Below are 19,163 nucleotides of genomic sequence, written 5' to 3' on the forward strand. Positions count from 1 at the left end.
CTGTAGTTCAGGCTGTGGACACTTCTCAGCCTAGACACAACTCCAGTTTATCTGAGAGGGAGTAACTGGGGGATGAAGAGAAGGAAAGGGTGGGAAGGCTCCATTCCCATGTTTCTGCAGCTGTATCAAAGGTACCGTACGTGATACAGCTGGCTGCATGGTAAAGTGCCCATCGTGTCCCATTATATCTGCACCTGCTCAAGAGGGTTTTCAGCTCAGCCTGGGATCCTTCTTCAGATGGGGGGTATCAGAAGGTCTCTGCAGTCTCTTGAAAACCCTGCTGATTTTTTTAAACTGAGCTATGCGTTGTTCTTGCTGTGATGCTTTCAAAAGCACCACGACTTGCCATGGGTAGCAAACATCAGAAGGTATAGACATAACTGAAACATTCATAAAATCGTGAAGGAGTCTGCTTATCTGTGAGTCATTATTGGAAGATCATACCGAGTTTTACACTTTCAGTGGCACTGGTCAGTGAACTCCGATGCCACGTAATTTTATTGTGCAGCTGCAGCTTTACACAATACCAGGCTATGTCCACCCCCAATGTGTATCTAAAAATTGAATAACAATAATGTGATTGATCATTAAAAGAAAGAAATATATGCTGAGCTGTGCAGAAGAGACAAAATGTTCAAATCATTGCATCAATCCTTGGGCCTAATTTGATATTATTTTAGAGAGAAATATGACTGGCTAAACTGCAAAAACTGGCACAATACTTTGAAAATATACCTTGAGGGTCTAAATGAAACTTGCTGAAAGCAAATAATTTAAAAATATGACTGGGAATGCTTTCTTTGTTCCTGTGATCTATAACATGCAAAGATCAAGAGAGAGTTACAATGGCAATTATAAAGATTGAAGTACTACCCTTCTTTTTCTTCTCATATTTTTTCTAAAATTCATACAATATATTTTCCTGCTTTTTTTTTTTTTTTAAGTTAGGTCCCATAACATTATTTAAATATAGGCATGTGTATATTTCCACAAGCATGTGTACATGTGCATGTGGTAGAATACGTAGTGAATACAAATTAGCCACATATGGAATATGGAATTAAACCTGTGGTTCAGATGAAGACCTTGGAATGATAATGGTGACTCTACAAGTCACCTACGAAGCTATTCCTTCATAGGTGACATTAATTCCTGTTCTGAAAAGGCTTATTGCTGTGTGTATTCCTCTGTTTATACCTCAAGGAAGTGAAATAATAGTTCAGCTATTTTTATTCTGTTAAGATGTCAAAGTTTATCTCAGCAGCTGCTGTTTTACTGTAACATTTTCACTTTAAATTAATGCTAATTTATGATGTCACTGGCATTCTGACAGTGGCTGTGTAATTGGGACATGGAAATTAAAAAGAGGTACTTGGGGTCTAAGTACATACTATGCAATATTGTCAGTTCTATTGATCTACATGTAGCATTGGAATCTCATTCTATCCACCTAAAGAGAGTCATAGTGAAAAAACTCTGTGTCTTATGCAATATTCCATCATGATTATTCAATAAATGAATTTTTCATTTGAAATGCTAATATAAAATGTGTATATTATACAAGACAGAGCAAATTTCTGTTTCAAATTTCCCTTTTGTTATTTTTAAAAAAATTCTAATATTAAGTGAGATTTTGGAACCAATATGTGCACGTTTTTAGTAGTGAAGGGCATGTTACAGTTTAACATGATTTTTCCCTTAAGGTACTTTCTTCCTTAAACTGATGATGGTCTGATATGAAACCTGAAATCAACAACAGGATTTTGTTTTACACGCGGTCTTTTGCAGGCTGCTGCAGTCATGCTTTTGCACTCCAAGTCAGAAGTCTTGAGTCTTTGAGTCTTACTTGTGATACAAGTGCAACTTATAATTTTATGTCAATGAAAATATTTAAGTGTGGAAGAGAACTTGGGCTTACTGATGCTGTGATGAATTCTTTCTTTTATTTTTCTGCTGAAAAATACATTTCAAAGCAACATTTTTTTTTTGTATAATGTTTTTGAGAACAGGGAAGAGGTAAGATGAATACAAATCTGTTCTAAATGGTGACTGAGCACAATGTGAATAAGCTTCACTGGTGACAGCTCAGAGGGCAGGCCTTGGTCTTTTGCCCCCCAGCTGCCTGTCCTCTACCAGGTTCCTATCTGAGAACGAAATGATCATGCCAGCCCTGATGATAGATCAGGTGTGCCTTTACTATAGCACCAGGAAGGCATACTGAATCCTTTCTCCTACCACTGAAATGAATCGAATAAAATGCTAGAATGTTTATCACACGTAAGTTTCCAAAAGCCGGAATGTCTTTTACATTGCAACTCCTAAGGACTTGGATTGCACGTGTGATTTATTTTCCCAGCATATTAGCACATATCGATGCTTATTTCAAATTCTTACACCTTTTAGTTATTAAGCAGCTGTGAAATTCACCATCCAGAGGAACATTTTGGACACTTCAAAATATTTCACTCCATGTGAACTAATATAAAATGGAACTACTATATGCTAATATTTTAATGTAAGTATCTATAGAAACATATATACTTTCAGTAATTTAACAGATGTCAAATTTCTGCTTATTGTAGATCTCTTCAAATCAACTGGACATCACCAGGACAGCCAAATGGCATTATCCTGGGATATGAACTCTTACGTAAAGCATGGCAGAGGTGTACCCCATCAAAGACTACAAGGAGCAGCAAAAGTAATAGAATGTGCATCTCATTAGAATGTAAAAAGAATGAAAATATCTGTGGAGAAGTGTGTTATCATCCAGAGTTGAAGGTACACGTATATTCTTAAATTAGTGATGTAATGAAAAATTATACTTCTAGGAATAATGTGTAGATCAAGCCTTTTTACTTATTGGAGGAAGTGGAGAGTTCTGCTTCTTTTGATATTTTAAAATCAAGGTTCTGATATGATTCTTGAAACTTTTAAAAATCAAATATGGATATTTGAGTTCAGTACTGGGATAGCTTTGCAAAAATCTCCAGCAACGTATTACTTGGCTAAATTTTTACATGGCTAAATGCTTAATGACCAGATTCTCCAGTACAGAAAATCTATTTAGATTCAGCTACAAGTGGGTGGCTGTTACATGACAATGATGAGCAGCTCTGCACGGGATCCATTGTGATTTGTCAGATGTATTTTTAAATTATGGCTATTTTCAGGTTAATCTTCATATGAGTTCCTGTTTAGGAGTAGGATCAATAGCGTAGTGGGAGTCTGTAATGGCTTTTATTGACAAATGAGGTAGAAAACTCTTAGTTTGGAAGTAAGATTTAATGTAATGAAATAGTGTCCCTATTTGTCAAAGACATCATCACATGTTCCGTGACTAAAGCAAACAATATGTATTCACAAGATTTCCTGTCAGACAAGACAGTAATTAAGGGAGTGAGTTATTTGAGGGGTTCAAATAAAAATATAAATTACTCCAGCCAACACAGCTTTAGCTTTTGAGTTCCCTTGAAAGCAATGCTATACTAAACGTAGATATTTCTGAAACCTTGCAAGTGAATTATGGGCAGTCCCTTGTTTTAAAAAGTAAATCTACTTATTTCAGGTTTTTGGCATGGTAGACTTTTTACAAGATCTTGGCATGTGTATGAGTTAAATTTGTAGTATGTTAATTTTAGAAGTTTCTTTCTCCATTTTTATTTTTCAGCCTTCGTGCGCTTATGGTAACTTTGAGCATGGAGGGTGTCCATTTATTTTTATAGCTTCCTGACTTCATAATTTTTTCTAATTAATTTTACATTATTTTGTTAGATTGGTGTCTCTGTATTCTCAGAGTCTGTGGTTAGGAGTGGGTGCCATTTGTTAAGTAATGGATATAATAAATGACTGGAAGGTCCACAGGAAACTGAAGCACTCACACATAAAATGACATGGGAGTAACTTCTGTGGGTGAATTGATTAGAATTCCCCACCCAGTGCTTTGCCTGGTTTGCTATGTGTATCCACGCTAGCCATCCAAAATGCCTGGTCTGCGACAGGGACAGCATATAAGACCTTATGTGGTTGCCCTCTGTCACACTTTTATAGAATTCACTGTCGGTCAACGCTAGCTACAATATTGAAGCATTTATGCTAGTATTTGTAGTCCTTAGAGTCGACAGTCTACAGGACAGAAGTGAAGAAAAGCAACACCGACCAGTGTACGCTTGTTCTGAAAAGAAAGCCTCTTATCACAGTGCCAGCTGCTATTCACCATACATTAATTGTAGAGCCAAATGCGAAGAGATGCCACTGAGAATTAAATGCTGAACAGCTTAAGTAATGTTCAGATCCAGAATAATAAACACGTTTTTTGTTTATTTGATGATAGGCTGGTCAGCAAAAGCAGGCAGATTGTGTATACATAGTTCCAATAGACAGACACATCGTGGAGTTCTCACTTTTGCTCAGGTCATTTATTGCACCTTGTATACAAGACACAATGGGTCTAATTTCCCTCTTACTATTTCCTTGAATTCAGGAGTATAAAGAGAGAAGAAAACTAAGCCTTTTATACAAAAATAATTTGGAGATATATCTTGGGTTATTAATATTTCGTTATGGATTTATGGGTTACATTTGGCATCATCAGCTTGCTTTTGTAAGGCACTGCAGAAAAGGAGGGATTTGTTATAATTTCTTACCTACATAAGAGAACACCAGAATATGATCCTCTCCATCCACAGAAACTAAAGTGTTTCAGTATTAGGAATACAGGGATGTGTTTTCGCTGCGCAGCAGAGTGGATGCAGAGACTCCTCAGCTAACATGGACTGAGCTGTGTCCGTCTAAGTAGTGCAGTTATATCAGAAAGGCAGTGCTCAGTAGCCTGGGTGCAGGGTCGCACTGGTCTGTGTGTGCTGCGTTTGGGATCCAGGTTAGTATCTCTGCATTGTATTGTGCTGTGTAAATAAACCAGCTTGCTCAGAGCTGTCTTGGGAACCCCTAAAAGAGCAAATGGCGTTTTCACTACAAGGGATGTGTACGTGCACATTCACGGGCTCATGTAGGCCTGATATTAAGCCCCCCCAAAAAAGATTCCTGCTGTCCTAAATAATCTTTGTATCAGATCCCTACTTCTTATTTCTAGTTGTTATCTAGTTTTCTGCTTCAATAGTAAAATCTTTGATATTTTAACTAAAGCTAACACAGCGCTGTGCCTGATATCCTTACTCTGATGTTTGTAACCAGACTTGGATGGATTTATAATTCTTGAGTGTAGAAAGAATCTAGAAAGGGTTTTTTGTGTGTAGTTTTGCAGAAAAGCTGAGAATACACTCTGATGATGAATTTGGTCAGCTGCCAGGAGGGTCCTTATGTCCTGTGTAACTTTTACAGCAACAAACCTGTGATGCCTGGGTGTTTTCAAGCTGCTAAAATCAACAGTCTCTTCCTAGCTGTTTTCAGTAAGGTGTGGCCCATAACTCGAACCATATTTGAAATCTCAAAACAGATATCAGTTTACAGAGCACGTATCATGAGATCTGCAGAGATTTACTTCAATTAACAAGGGGATGTGCCCTGGCTTCATCCATCAGAGAGCATAATCTCAGTACTGATAGGGAAGGCATTCCTGTATTATCAGTGTAGCTACCGAACTGTCCTGTTGTTACTGGCATCCTGAGGTGAACACTGAAAATAATGAGACAGATACAGTAAAAAAGTAATTAAAATAGTGTCAGAAAGACTAATAATTTCTGTACACAATGGATCATGAGTATGAACATCAACGGTTAAAAGGTCCTGACTGAAGGTGTTAATACAGCTTCAGCACTTTTCAGTAGCATCATGCTGTATAAATCTGCAGTTAATGAACTAATCAAATATAACTCTGACATTACTAGGAAGTACAGGCTTACTGCTTTACTCATCGTAATTAACATATGTCATTTGTTAAAATCACTGGTAGGACTCTTCTGTTTAAGGACAGGGGGAGCAAAACGGTGGCTTGATAGCTAGCCTCAAAAGCACAATTTTCAGGAGTGAAAACTAACATATGTCGACACTGGTGGAGGATATTTCATCAGTATTTATGTAAAATTTACTATTAATGCTTAGCAATATTGTGCGAATTCTTTTCAAGTTATTTCAGGCTTAGAGAACCTTTAAAAAGATGACACTTCATGTGGTGTGTGTGGTAACACACCTGAAAGACAGGAAACAAAACTCATTTTAATAAGATAATATATAGTGATTTGTAGCAGAATAACAACAATTTCTGCACATGGATTTTGGATTTAAGGCTGTGCCAATTACCAAAAGAGAATAGCAGTTTGAGAAAATAAATGAGTAAGTGTACTTAGCAAAAGAGGGTGTCTATACAGATTCAGAGATAATTTAAGTAAAAAAGAATGAGCCTCGCTAATTTAAAATATTCCCTCTCACATGAGAACATGATGGGTCAATCATTACTCTGGTGTTTGCTCCACAGGCAGAAATTTTTAATGAACTCTTGTAGCTAATAGGAATTCCTTAGAGTGTTTTGTGAATTGCTATTTCACAAAGTGACTCTGGCAGCAAGCGTTTGACAAGAAGGATAAACATGGCTGCCTAGCACATCTGTTTATTTGAGTAAATCAGCCCTAGCTCAACTGGCATGTGTCCATAAGGCCAGATAATATCCTTCAGCAAAGTCTTCAGCAAGCAGAGGGATCAGGGATGACATAATTTTAATTACAAGAGAGTTGCATAGATAAGTTTGGAGTATTTTTTAAAAATGTTAAAATATTGTGTAATCCTGCCTGCCAGATTTGATATCTAGTTACCCTGTGCTAGTGTCATGGCTGACTGGGCCTTTCTGAGGTATCATAATAAGCCTTTTTTTATGCCCAGCCCTTCGCAGTCCCTGGGTCACAGCCCCTCTGTGGGCTTGGATGGGAGGGTAACCACAGGATTGATTTGTGAGTAACTCAGTCTACCAGTATTTTCAAGGGCTCCCATGATAGCTAAGGATGAACGTCTTGTATCATCTCCATAGACAGTGAAGATCTTCTGGTTAGCAAGCATATGTCAAGCATTCAACCCGCTGTACAAGGGTGAGATCTCCGACCTACCTAAAATGTTGTTGTCACTGTATCTGTTCGCTATGAGGCTCTACTTTCATGTTCATAGTAACACCATCCAGTTGGGACTGTCACTTTTAGATCTAAGAGGATGAGATAATAATAACCTTTTGCCACTATAACTTTCAATCCGTCTGCTTTTCTTTTTTGTCTATGACATAATTTTAGCATTACTTGAATGCATTTTATTTTATGGATTGATAATGCAGAATCCTTGGGCTGAATATCAATGCAAATAGAAACTATCTTTAGAGGACTGCCAAAAAAGTGTTATTTAACAATTTACAGCTGACTGCAGAGGATGTTATGGAGCTACATAATAATATCACCAACTATATCAATCGGTAATGCCAGATGAGTCTGAATGTGTTTTAGAGCTGGCTGGACCCCTTTTTGAAAACTGTCTATAGGCTCTTGAGAAATATGGAGGATCTTAAATAATTTGAAACAAGGAAAAGTAGCTGCTGAAACTTTTGTAACATACCTGGGTGTTCAGCTGGGGATTTTCTGAGGGAATTCAGGATGAAAAGGAGAGCCACCAGTAATAATGCAATCTTAAAAATAATGTTACAACAAGAATGCTTTAGAGTTAGTACTGAAACAGCCCTCCTGGTGTCTGTGTGGAATATGCAGAGAAGCTGTTTCTACTGAGGATTCACAAGAGAAGGGGCATTTCTTAAAACTGGAAATACCGCATGGAAAATAAAATGTCTGCTCAAGCTTTTGAGCCTGGATAATGCCGAAGATGTACAAGTTTCTTTATCTGAAATATGGAAAGACTGTGTTTGGGTGAAATTTGAATGGCATGTGTCACTGAAAAGGAGGAAACAGTACAGGGGCGACAAATTAATTCTATGAAAAGAAGAAGAGAAATTGAGCTAGACAGAATATAGAGGGAGGCACAGTCCCAAAAGGCACACAAATTGGGAACAAGAATGCGTGAGGAACATGCGTTTGGCCTCCTTTGATGCACGCAGGTACGGCATTTAGTGGTCTGGTGTCTCAAGCTCAGGGTGCAGCAAAAAGGACAGGACAGAGGCCTTTTTTTACAAATGACAATAATTGTTGCTAAATGTGATCTATTCTGGGGACAGTGGCATGATACTACTTGATTTGATATTTTTAAGAATGATTTTAAATGACTTGGAAATGCAGAGATCAGGTAATCTTCTAGGTTGCTTTGGAGCCAATTGTAAATGAAGAAAAACTCAGCCTGGAGTGCATGCCAGTCATAAAAAAATATCAAGAAAATAGGGAGCAGAGAAGAGGTGTAAAGCAGAGTTTTATTTGACATCTTAACTAATGATCTGGAAGAAAGAACAGTAGGTTAATTAAATTCATAGATTGGATTATATTACCAGTGACAAGGTGGACAGCAAAATAATATAATAGGACCTAGAGAGACTCTAAATTCTTGAACAGAAAATGACAAAATTCAGCTACTTTGGTAGTCTAAAACAGATGCTGAATGAGAAAGTGTGCTGGAAAAGCAGAAAACTGTGTGGCCATTCAAAGCATATAAGGTTATAAACCCTCAAAATATAATGAGGAAACAAGAACACCTTCTGCCCTACCTCATGTTAATTTTGGGTTACGTATTGTTTATGTATTGTAAATTGTAACTTCAGAACCTAACCTAGTACTCCCAAGGGTGATTGAGTGAAAGCCATTCAAAAGTGAAAAAAACAAAGCATCAACTTTCTGAAGTCAGGAAGAATTTGTTTATGTCTTAAGAAAAGTTGTAATATTTTTTCTGTATGTATATATTTGTGTTAAAATTATAAATATAATACAAATTAGATGTCTTGAGCCTAGTAATATACATTTTTAAAAGTTTTTTGTCAGCTAATTCAAGTACCTATGTAAAAAAAATGATCCTTCTAAAGGAACACTTTCTTTTTTTTCTTTGCTGCTAAGATAACCTGATTTGGAACGTGGTTAAAGTCAGGGGTGGAAGTCCCCCATGAAAAAAAAAAAAAAAAAAGGAAAGAAAGAACACTGTTCTAAAATCTGTGCTGTACTGCCAACTGCATTTTCTGTCTAGCTGTAAGGGGCATTCTTCTGGCTAACATAAGTTGCACTGACTGTAGGTTCTGAGTTTACAATTTTTACAGTGATTTTACTGACTGTTCTGTATGATTTTCTGTGTATACAGCGTGCAACTCCATCAACACAGGAGTGTGTACAAATAATTATTTGACTGTTCAAGCGTATAATTTTCTCGACAGCACCTAGAAAGATGTCTACAGTTAAAAGGCCTTTTCAAAATTCATTTCCATGTAAATTTTATTTTGGAAAAAATATATCCTTATACAAATACCATTCTCTTGAGATCACATTGTCTGAAGAACTATGATCATAAATAAGTGATCATCTGCTACAAGAAGAAAATTCCACTTATTGTTATGTGAAAGAAAACCCGAGAGTTCATAGTGGGAAATACTGTTTTCTAGTTGTAAGGGTTTCAGATGGCACATTTCATTATAAATGAATAAATAAATAAATAAATAAGAAGTGGGGAGAAAAGAAAAGGATATGGTGATGGTAGATTATATCTACATATTGCAATCTACTCCACATTGAGAGACACAAACAGCCTGCAAGGCATATGAAGATGATTCATATTAATGGACTATTTTATTAAGGTGCAGTATGGTTGAAGGCCACAAAATAGCAGCATTCTGTCAGATACACAGCAGTTTATTGAAGTCTGATAATGCTGGAGGGCACAGGATTTTAGCCAAATAACATTTTATTTGACTGCAGTCATATTAGTGTCCATACTAGAACGTTTTGTACATGTTTTCATATATGTTGCTTTGCCAGAGAATGCAATATGTTCTGTTTAACAGATACTGCCTTAATGATTTTTTTTTTAACTACTTCTAGGTATGTTGTAATGGGATTCTGCACGACAATAAGCCTGGCTTCCAATGCTGTGAGGACAAGTACATTCCATTTATTCTTAATTCACCAGGGGTTTGCTGTGGTGGTCAGATACATGCTGTGCAACCGAAACATCGGTGCTGTGGTGGTTATTACACTAGGGTATTAGTAGGTAAGAGACAACTCCTTTCCAGTGCTTGAAAGAAACAAAACAACAAAGTTGATATATCTGTTAAACCAAGGAGAATGGAAACATAGCAATAAATGTGGGATTTATCAAGATTTCTAGATGTCTTCAAGACTTGTGTTCAGTGGGATAAGCAAAGAAAATTGCACTGACTTTGTCTACTAAACACAGTACACACTGTTTATACAAGAAAGGCTTAATTGATGAAACCTGATGATTGGGTCATTTCCCAGAGAACTAATTTATGCCAAACTATACTTAATTGCAGTAAGTGCTGCATAATGGGGAGGGCAGTTCTGCTTAATAGGAACACCATCAGGCAATTTAGTGGTGTACTTTAGTTCTCTGCTTGACTTGACCCCATGTGATTTTCCCTAGCCATTTCTTCTGTGGAACAATTGTTAGCACTTGGGGTTGTTATTATGGATTACATCACTTCTCCTTGTTTCTCCATTGTCTACTCTTTATTTCTACCAATGATACAGATCAAAGTATACATCTCACATGTATTATCTGTGATGGAAAATTATCCTTTTCTTAAGGCTGATCGTACTCTTATTCTCAGAACTGTTTGGGAAGTTTGCCAAAACTATGCTTCTGTGTTATTGTCCAGAGTTGAGTTTTCCAGTTTGTTGGTGGGGTTTTGGCAGGGAGGGGGATGGGGGAGGAGAGCCCTTTCAGGGGGCAGTGTTCAGAGCATATATCTCTGTAGGCAATTGTCAGGTCAGGAGCTAAAATGCTTCCATTACTCATGAGCTGGCACACATTCCTAGGCTCAGAAATGCTTGAATTTTTGCCAGCACATTCAGCACATCCCAAGTTCTGATCCTTTGAAAAGTAATTCATATATCACAATATTAGAATGCCTTCCATGATGTCATCAGAAAAATGCTATCACATGGAAGAACCAGAGAAGAGTATTTTGCTGGCCTCATTAATCTCAATGTACTGAAATGGAGAGATTACACTGTGACCTCTGTCCCCATCCAGTGGTCTATGTTAACTAGCTCAATGTTGTTTACATCAAGAAAGAAAAGCACAGTGAAACAAAATGTCTTATGTCTAAAAGTAATTCTTGTTCAGTCAGCAGTCCACAAGCATGAAACAGTGAATGTTTGAACATGATTTTAAACTTTTTATTTTCCCTAAGTATACTTGCTGCATTCTCTTTTTCCATACTGTAAAGGGCAGCAACATGATCAATGTTGGTCACTTTTTTCTTTTTTATTTTTATAAATATGCTAATAACCTCAAGCTAAATGTTAATGTGGGTCATTCTTTGATAAGGATAACAATTAACTGGTAAGACTGCTTGGTAGTTTTCAGAGAGGGAACATTTTCAAGCCTAGCTTGGAATGGATCCCATTTTGAGAGGTTAATGAGAAGGTTACTGATCCTTTGTGTCTTATGTCTAATAGTTCTTTAAAAAACCTCAGTTTTTATTTCCAATAGATTTAAGCTACATTCTGTATTTTAATACTTTCTCTGTGTAGCAACTAAATTACATTCTGAGTAATTCAGGAAAATATGATGAAGTATCTAAACAGATTATATCTATTATACTCTAAAAATTTGTTCTCATCTTTTTTTTTGTTTATTATTGACTTTATTTGATAAAGTGATTTATACAGGAAATTCTCTAAGCATACATATTTCCCAGATGTTGTTTGGCCAGCTTGATAGCTCTAGATGTACTGAAGCACACTGGACTGAAGGCACGAAGATTACAAATTAGGAAGGCAGGAATCTCAGTTTCTGAAACAGTAGTGCACAAAGAAGTGCAAACATCCATTCCAGAACTAAGATGGGAGGAGAGATTCTTAAAGCAGAGCAGAACAAATACTGTTAATACTACCCAGGCACCTCTCTGGCAAGGAATGTGGGGAGGAATGAAAACAGTATTTTCCTTCATCTATGAAAATCACATCACATGCTTATTTCTGACAAAAGCTGCACTGGGTTTAGGGCTCTCTCTCTGTAATTCCCAAACTTTCAGAAGAAAAAGACTTGAGATATTACCTCAAATGAGAAAAAATAGTTTTAAAAACATTTATTTTATTAGCAATCAGGGATCCAAATATTTTAATCACCTCTATCACCCATCTTCAATAGCAGAAAAAAAAACCCTAATCCTTCCAAATGACATTTGAGCCACAGAAAACACTGCAACACAGAAAGATAATACAAAAATATAACTTCTAGAACACTGGATCAGATCAAGTGCAAACACTAGTGAATAAAAATTATTTCCATTTATCATAATTTTTGTATCCTTTAGAGCAGTATCCACCCTATTCATAGCACACAGTTTAGCCCAGCCCAGCCCACCATTATAAAGTCAGTCTCTTTGTCAGTGTTATCCTAAAGCCTTTTCCTGCAAAAGCTGATGCTTTTGCTTAAGTAGCAGCCAAGCCCACTGATTGTGATGGTGGCAATTAATTTTTAAAGTGAGTTTAATCCTTAAATTCTTTGGAAGATGAAGTCCTAAGTGACACCAAAAACCTCTTTCAGCAATGTGCATTAGTCCTTCAAAACAAATTTGGAATGATTTTGGAGGAGACAAAGAAATTTTTTGCTGAGAATAAGTAGGCTGACTAATCATAGCAAGAACAAATTCTCTTTACTATGTAGCTGCCTCTACTTAAAGGTTTTCATCTGTATAATTATCATATTTACAGAAATTATTTTTGTTTCTCTTCTCAAGTTTGTCTTTGTCACGCTTGCATTTGGATATCTTACAGAGTCTTGGCCCTGAATTCATGAAAGCGTGTTTCTTTAATTATTATTACAAATTAATATAATACTTTTATAGCATTCTAAAGTACAGAATGATTCCATGCTTTCACATAGAACATTTTGTATGTGAAGCTACTAATGTGGGAACCCAGACTCATTGCTATCAAATGAAAGCTTCTCAAGGATTTCAAGAGCTATAAATGCATAGAATCTTTGATTGTATTCTTAAATTGACAGGAGAAGTGTGTTGCCCTAACAAAGAGCAAAACAGAGTTTCAGTTGGAATTGGTGACTCTTGCTGCCAGGGAATGCCTTACTCCACATCAGGCAATCAAATCTGCTGTGGTGGATCCCTCCATGACAGTTTCAATCAGCAGTGCTGTGGGGGAGAAGTCATAAGCACAGACTTGGTCTGTTGTGGTGATGAAGAGGAAGGGACTGCACACAGACCTCTCACAGGTAAGTAATAAGTTTTCAAGAAAAAAGGGTCTTCATCTTTCTAAATCTCTTGTGACACTAGCCATTCAGCAGGGACACACTCAGATTTAAGGCGTGTATGCCAATTTGTTACAATGACGTTGCACTTTACTCACCTATTCTGATAGACTGCAAAATGCTGAGCTTTCAATAACCCTTCTTTGCCTTCAGAAGGGGCTGGAGACGCCAGAAAATTCAGGAGTGCATGATCTTTTATTATGACAGTCAGGAAATAGGGCCAGTCCCCTCTCAATGAGTAGAGCAGAGTTTAGACTTGGCTGCCTCATGCTTCCATGCACCCCAGTGAAGGGATTTTCTGTTTGCTCTGGAGATGTGGGGTTGGTCACCTAGAAATTGAAGATTATGATGCTATATGCTTGGTGGTCTGCGTCCCTCACTTGTGCATCTAAATAGGGGTAAACCTGCTGCAGTTTCAAGTTAACAAAGCTTAATCCCTAGCACTAGTCACTTGTTCATCTGGTGCACCCTATTAATCTCTTGCACACCATAGGAAATTACTCCATCACTCAGAGGTACAATCTGAACCCTACTTCCTTGTAAAACACTCTGTGACTAGCTGGTGACAGAGATTCGAGGTATTATTACAAACCCTATTCAGGTATTTTCATGTGTCTTTTCTTTCCGCAGTTATGAGACAAATTATATACCATCAGCCTTAGGCTTTCTCATCCTGACAAAAAGAATTCAGAAACAATTGCAGTCTCAAAGGGGAGCCCAATTTCAAAGCACAGAAATAATGAAGATTTAGTATCCAAATCTGCTTGGTGTACAAAGATGAGTGATGCAGTGCTTTTACCATATGCGTGCTAGTTTGAGCCTCTAGATGTACAACTAAGGGTCTTATTATAGAACTAAGAATCCAGATCTGAAGCCTGAACTCCGCCTTTCCCAAAAAATCAGCCCTATTTTCAGCTTGTTTTGTGTATTCATTGGATCCTTCAGCCACTGTGGTGTGAGAAGTACCCTAGTTCTGTGTTGACTGTCTGGAAGGGCTAATCAGAACAGCCATTGCAACACTTTCTGCGGCTTCTGTACTGTCCTTCCCTTCCAGTGGCGACTCATGGAATGTGTTCTGTAAACAGCATCACTTGCATGATTTTAGCTCCCCCGACCATGATCCCTAATTGTGCCTGATCTACAGCGTCTGTGCAGGGCTCACAATATCAGCTCTGAACAAGGCCCTCTTGCATAGCCGCTCATTGTGTGGATGCCACAAGACGGGGCTGGCTCATAAAACATCTCTTTATGTGCTTTATTACTTAAACTCTTTTATTTGCCTGCAGGAGCCCTTTAACAAAATCACATTGAATTGACTTTCTCACACCAAATCAAATCTCCCTGGTCCCAGTTCAGTTGTCTTTGTCAATATGTATTTTATAAATGGAGTGAATTAACAGATGCTGTTGGAACAGAACTGCTGGGGTAGCGTTTATGTTTTTACTGCTCTCTCTGGGCAGATGAGTTGTGTAGGAGTGTAATACAGGTATCTTGGGATGAAAGTTATGTTCTTCATTTCAGTATATATGTATTCTTAACAGTTTTTTTCCTTAAATATATATATTTAAAAAAACTTTAAACCCCTCTTTTTAAAATGCATTTAGCCTATAGCACTCTATCATTTACACCATTTTTCTTGAGAATGGGTCAGAATGACATTTCTTTGGCTATTAAAAAAGAAAACAGTGGCTTTTTCATCATTCACAGGTTTTCTGTGAGGACTTTATGCTGTGAGACAGCATACTGCTGAACATAAACACAGGTCTGAAAGATGAATTAACGCCATAGTTGAAAAGAGATCGTATTCTTTTGCATTAAGCATAAAATAGATTGTGGTTTCCTATCATATCATATACATCATGCTCAATAGGTTTTTGCTTAATTTCTTAGAGTAATTCAGCCTTGCTAAATACATCATGAAAATGCACAAGCCAGGCGCAAAAATCTACCTGCTCCCTATCCCTATTATTATAATGATTCTAATGGAAAAAATACTCTCACATAAAAACATAATTTACTTATCATTGGCAAATGGATAAGTAGAGTTTTGCAAGAATATGGTAATTGGAAAGCTGATCTCATTGTCTAGAAGGGGAAGAGGTAACAGAGGGGGCTTTATGCAAAAGCTGAAATGCTTCTGAAGCTCTATTTTGTAGCTGACAATGAATGCCATGATTAAAAATATAATGACAATTTAAGGCTTTTGTTTGGGAGTTTTAGTTCCTTGAAAAAAATCATACAAGAAAAACATGACCACTAAAAGTGCAAAGCTTTGAGCACAGCCTTACTGTTGCATGACTAGTTTGAAAGAAGTGCGTTTCTACAGAATCTAGATGACCCAGGTTTGCACTGAGTGTTGGTATAAGGGCTTGAATAGTGGAACTTTTTTCGTTTGCCATTGAATACCTTTTTTGGAGAGTCTGTCCTGCAAAAAGAGATCTTTTGTCCATCTCAAATTACTCTTTTTTAATTTTATTTTATTTTTTTTAATTTCTGTTTTCTCAGTTTTTATTTTTCACCTTGTTGGCCTTATTTAGTGGGGTGACCATAGAGACATCTACTGGCAAAGGCTTGCAGTGATGCCATTGTATGCATACATCCTGAGCCCCACTGCTGCAATGGGATTATCCAGAGTTGTCTGTTTCTGGCTATAAAGGATAATTTCAGCTAAAAACACTCTTGGATTTTCTCTTTTTTTAAAAAATAATAAAAAAAAAAAAAAAAAGCTAGTAAAATGCCACTCTACTGACATCCTAGACTCATGAAAGATGATGCTTTGTACTGATGTGGTTCCTGATCTGTAATAGTTGCAATACCCACATGTAAGCCAAGGATTTTTGGAGTAGTTTGCAATGTACATTGGCTCTGTATTTTGTTGATCCTCTATTCTGGCTCCAAAAGCTAAGCCTTTTAATACTCATTTTTCTCTTTTGAAAGCATTGGTTTTGCAGATTTACTAAATTAGTAATTCATCACTCAGCTATGTTTGTAAATTTTTTCAGTTGCTGGGGATGAACATGAAATAATTGTTGAAAAAAATCACTGTTAGCAGGAAGTGTCTTTTCCAGGCCAGGGATTTTCTTTTCGCTGTAATGCATTATGTGCCTATGGAACATAAATATATAAAGTGTGACACACACATTCCAGCTGATTTACAAACAAATAGTTTGTTTCTTTGGTATTTTGCTGAATTCAGCAAGGGCTTATAGGAATTTGTGAGTCCTTAAGCAATTGAATAAAGTGATTTTCAGAAGGCAAATCAATCCATCAATATTACATGGTCCTATTTTGTTTTTCTTGGAGCATATTTAAAATTGTATATTTGAGGTGTCAAGGTTCAGGAGTCAAGTGCTACATGTGATAAATTAAGAAAAGGTCAGAGGCTATGCAATGCAGTTTCAGAAGATTGTCTACCCCTGCGTTTGCAGCTCATTCATGCTGAAGTGATGCACTATGGGAATTACTACCAAACTCTGCTCTGCAACATCTGCTCTCCCTAAGTGAGTTAGTGCACGTCAGACATCTTTATGTCAGAATATTGCAGTGATGGATGCAGTCTTCAGAAAATGCTGCATAAAAATCTGGTGTGCCGTTCTGGCCATTAAGTGAAATTACTATTTAAATTAATGGTGCTGTCACAGTTTATCTGTGCAAAGAATGAACGCTGATTAGGGTATTAAGTAATTAGCAATTTATCACACTGGAACAAGGTTGATAATAATTAAAGAAGTAATGGTTTACCAAAGAAACTAGAAAGGGAGTCACTTCTTGTTATGTGAGTGAAATCTTGGCTGAAAAATTTAATTCACTTAAACAAAGATGAGGTTCGCAGTGAAAGAATACAGCCTTGCTTTTTTCAATAGAAAAACAGTTCATTATCAAAATTTTAGTTTGCCTGTCAAAAGTCCCTTGGGGCTGTCTGAGTTGCTTATTAGCATTGAATTGAGTCATTTTCTGCATTAATTTTCTACTTAAAATTGGTAGAATCCTAGGACAATTTGTAAAAAGGGTGTGAACAGGAGGAAATATTTACCTCTTGGAGAGCTGGTGATCACAGTTTGATTGCTGTGAATGGAACCAGCTCTGAAAAAGGTAAAGTATGCAAGTAATGTTCACCATTTTTAGTCATTCGGTGATTGGAATGAAATGCTCTGAATGCTTTAGCAGAATCATACCCTTAAAGAGTAATTTTCATTATGTATGACTTCCTAAGAGAGATTTGCTGCAATAAATGGCAGTGAGAAAAGTGTCCACTTTTGCATGTATTTTAAATGCCTACATGCTACAGAAATTATGTCAAATACAAACTACTTTGTAGATGTAACAGTATCTCACAGATCTGCTTTTTTGTGTGATAGCTTTCTGGTTGAATAAGTAATAACATTTATTTCCCTGCCAGTTATAGAGGTGTTTGTAGCATTGGGTTCAGAGTTAGAACCTACCACTTTCTTTAAGTGGTGTGGGGTTCAATACGGGTATTTCACAGTTGCAGAATAATTCATGTGAATATGTGGGAAATTGTACTGGTTATGATGAGCTTTTATTTTTAAATTAAAATTATTTAAAACAGAAGAAAGACATTGGAATTAATTCTGGTAGCTTACCAATTCCACTATAGAAATGCAAGTCATATTTAGATATTAACTTCTTAAAGAATAATTCTCTGTATCAGATGACTGAAGCTTCACTGTGGGTATTTGGCAAGTCACCCATTCAGTTCTACATAACTAGCATGAACCCCCACTTTAAAACATAAAATATAATGTGAAACATTCTGGAATGACAAGATGCACTATTGGAAGACTGCCCATGTGAGGAGGGATGAATGAGACCTGACTGAAAAGTACATGGAGAAGCTTTCTCAATTGATACATTCTACAGGAAATTTTCATCAAGAGTCTGTCTTTGGCCTGCTGTGAACAGTACCTTGATATGGTATTTCATAGCAGAGGTTCTTACAAAAACTCAGAAATGGTGTAAGTCGCTTGTAGGGGATCCCTGTTTATTCCTCTATTTTTTGATAGGTTTTGGTAGGCCTGGAAGTCAGGACATTCACTTCAGTCTCCTCACATTCAAAATTAATCTCACTTTAGCTAAATCTGCGTAATTCCAGCTGCTGATGGTTTTGCACCAAGCTGTATTGCATTCTGAGCTTTCTCCTTTCTTATCTATTTATTTATTTACTTACATTTTATATTCAGATATATATAATTTTGTTGTTGTTGTTTATTCATTTCAGGGATGTTCTGTTGTGGGCATGAATATGTGAATAAGTCAGATACCATATGCTGCTCAGGTTCCAGTGGTGAGTCCCTAGCACATGTTAGAAAGAATGACCAAGTGCCAGTAAAATGCTGTGAGACTGAACTTATTCCAAAGAGCGAAGAATGCTGTAATGGAGTTGGATATAATCCTTTGAAATATGTTTGCTCTGACAAGATTTCAGCTGGAATGATGATGAAGGTAATTGATAGAAAATCTCTTGGTAGCTCTGATTTGACGATGGAAAGAGAAATACACTGTTCATAACTATTTTTCTAAAATAGGAATATAAAAACTCTTGTGTGCATTATTCATTTTCACATTACATCCATATTAATACCGAATGAGTTCACCATGATTGATGTTATTGCAATGAATTCTAAAGGAATTAATAATGATTAGCTGACTCTGTGAAGTGTTGCCCAGCACTTCAGATTAGTACAGTGGCTAAAACCTGGCATACTAACAAGACTGGCATGTATAGCCAGTTTCCGTTCTGTGACCACAGTTCCTGATGATGTTCCTTAAGCGGA

At 36.9% G+C, this 19,163-nt stretch overlaps 1 protein-coding gene across 9 annotated transcripts in view; it reads left to right on the forward strand.

Annotated features, from left to right (window-relative positions):
* USH2A (usherin) overlaps positions 1–19,163 on the forward strand; it is a 428,153-nt gene that overhangs the window by 313,367 nt on the left and 95,623 nt on the right. For all 9 annotated transcript variants that reach the window (XM_042789369.1, XM_042789365.1, XM_042789371.1 and 6 more), the window contains 4 exons: positions 2,583–2,781; positions 9,954–10,122; positions 13,111–13,332; positions 18,608–18,831. In XM_042789369.1, coding sequence (XP_042645303.1) covers positions 2,583–2,781; positions 9,954–10,122; positions 13,111–13,332; positions 18,608–18,831 — 814 coding nt within the window. The remainder of the gene's footprint in view (positions 1–2,582; positions 2,782–9,953; positions 10,123–13,110; positions 13,333–18,607; positions 18,832–19,163) is intronic.

Source organism: Tyto alba, unplaced genomic scaffold (genome assembly GCF_018691265.1).
Source record: "Tyto alba isolate M040663 unplaced genomic scaffold, T.alba_DEE_v4.0 Super-Scaffold_16, whole genome shotgun sequence".
NCBI classification, from domain to species: Eukaryota; Metazoa; Chordata; class Aves; order Strigiformes; family Tytonidae; genus Tyto; species Tyto alba.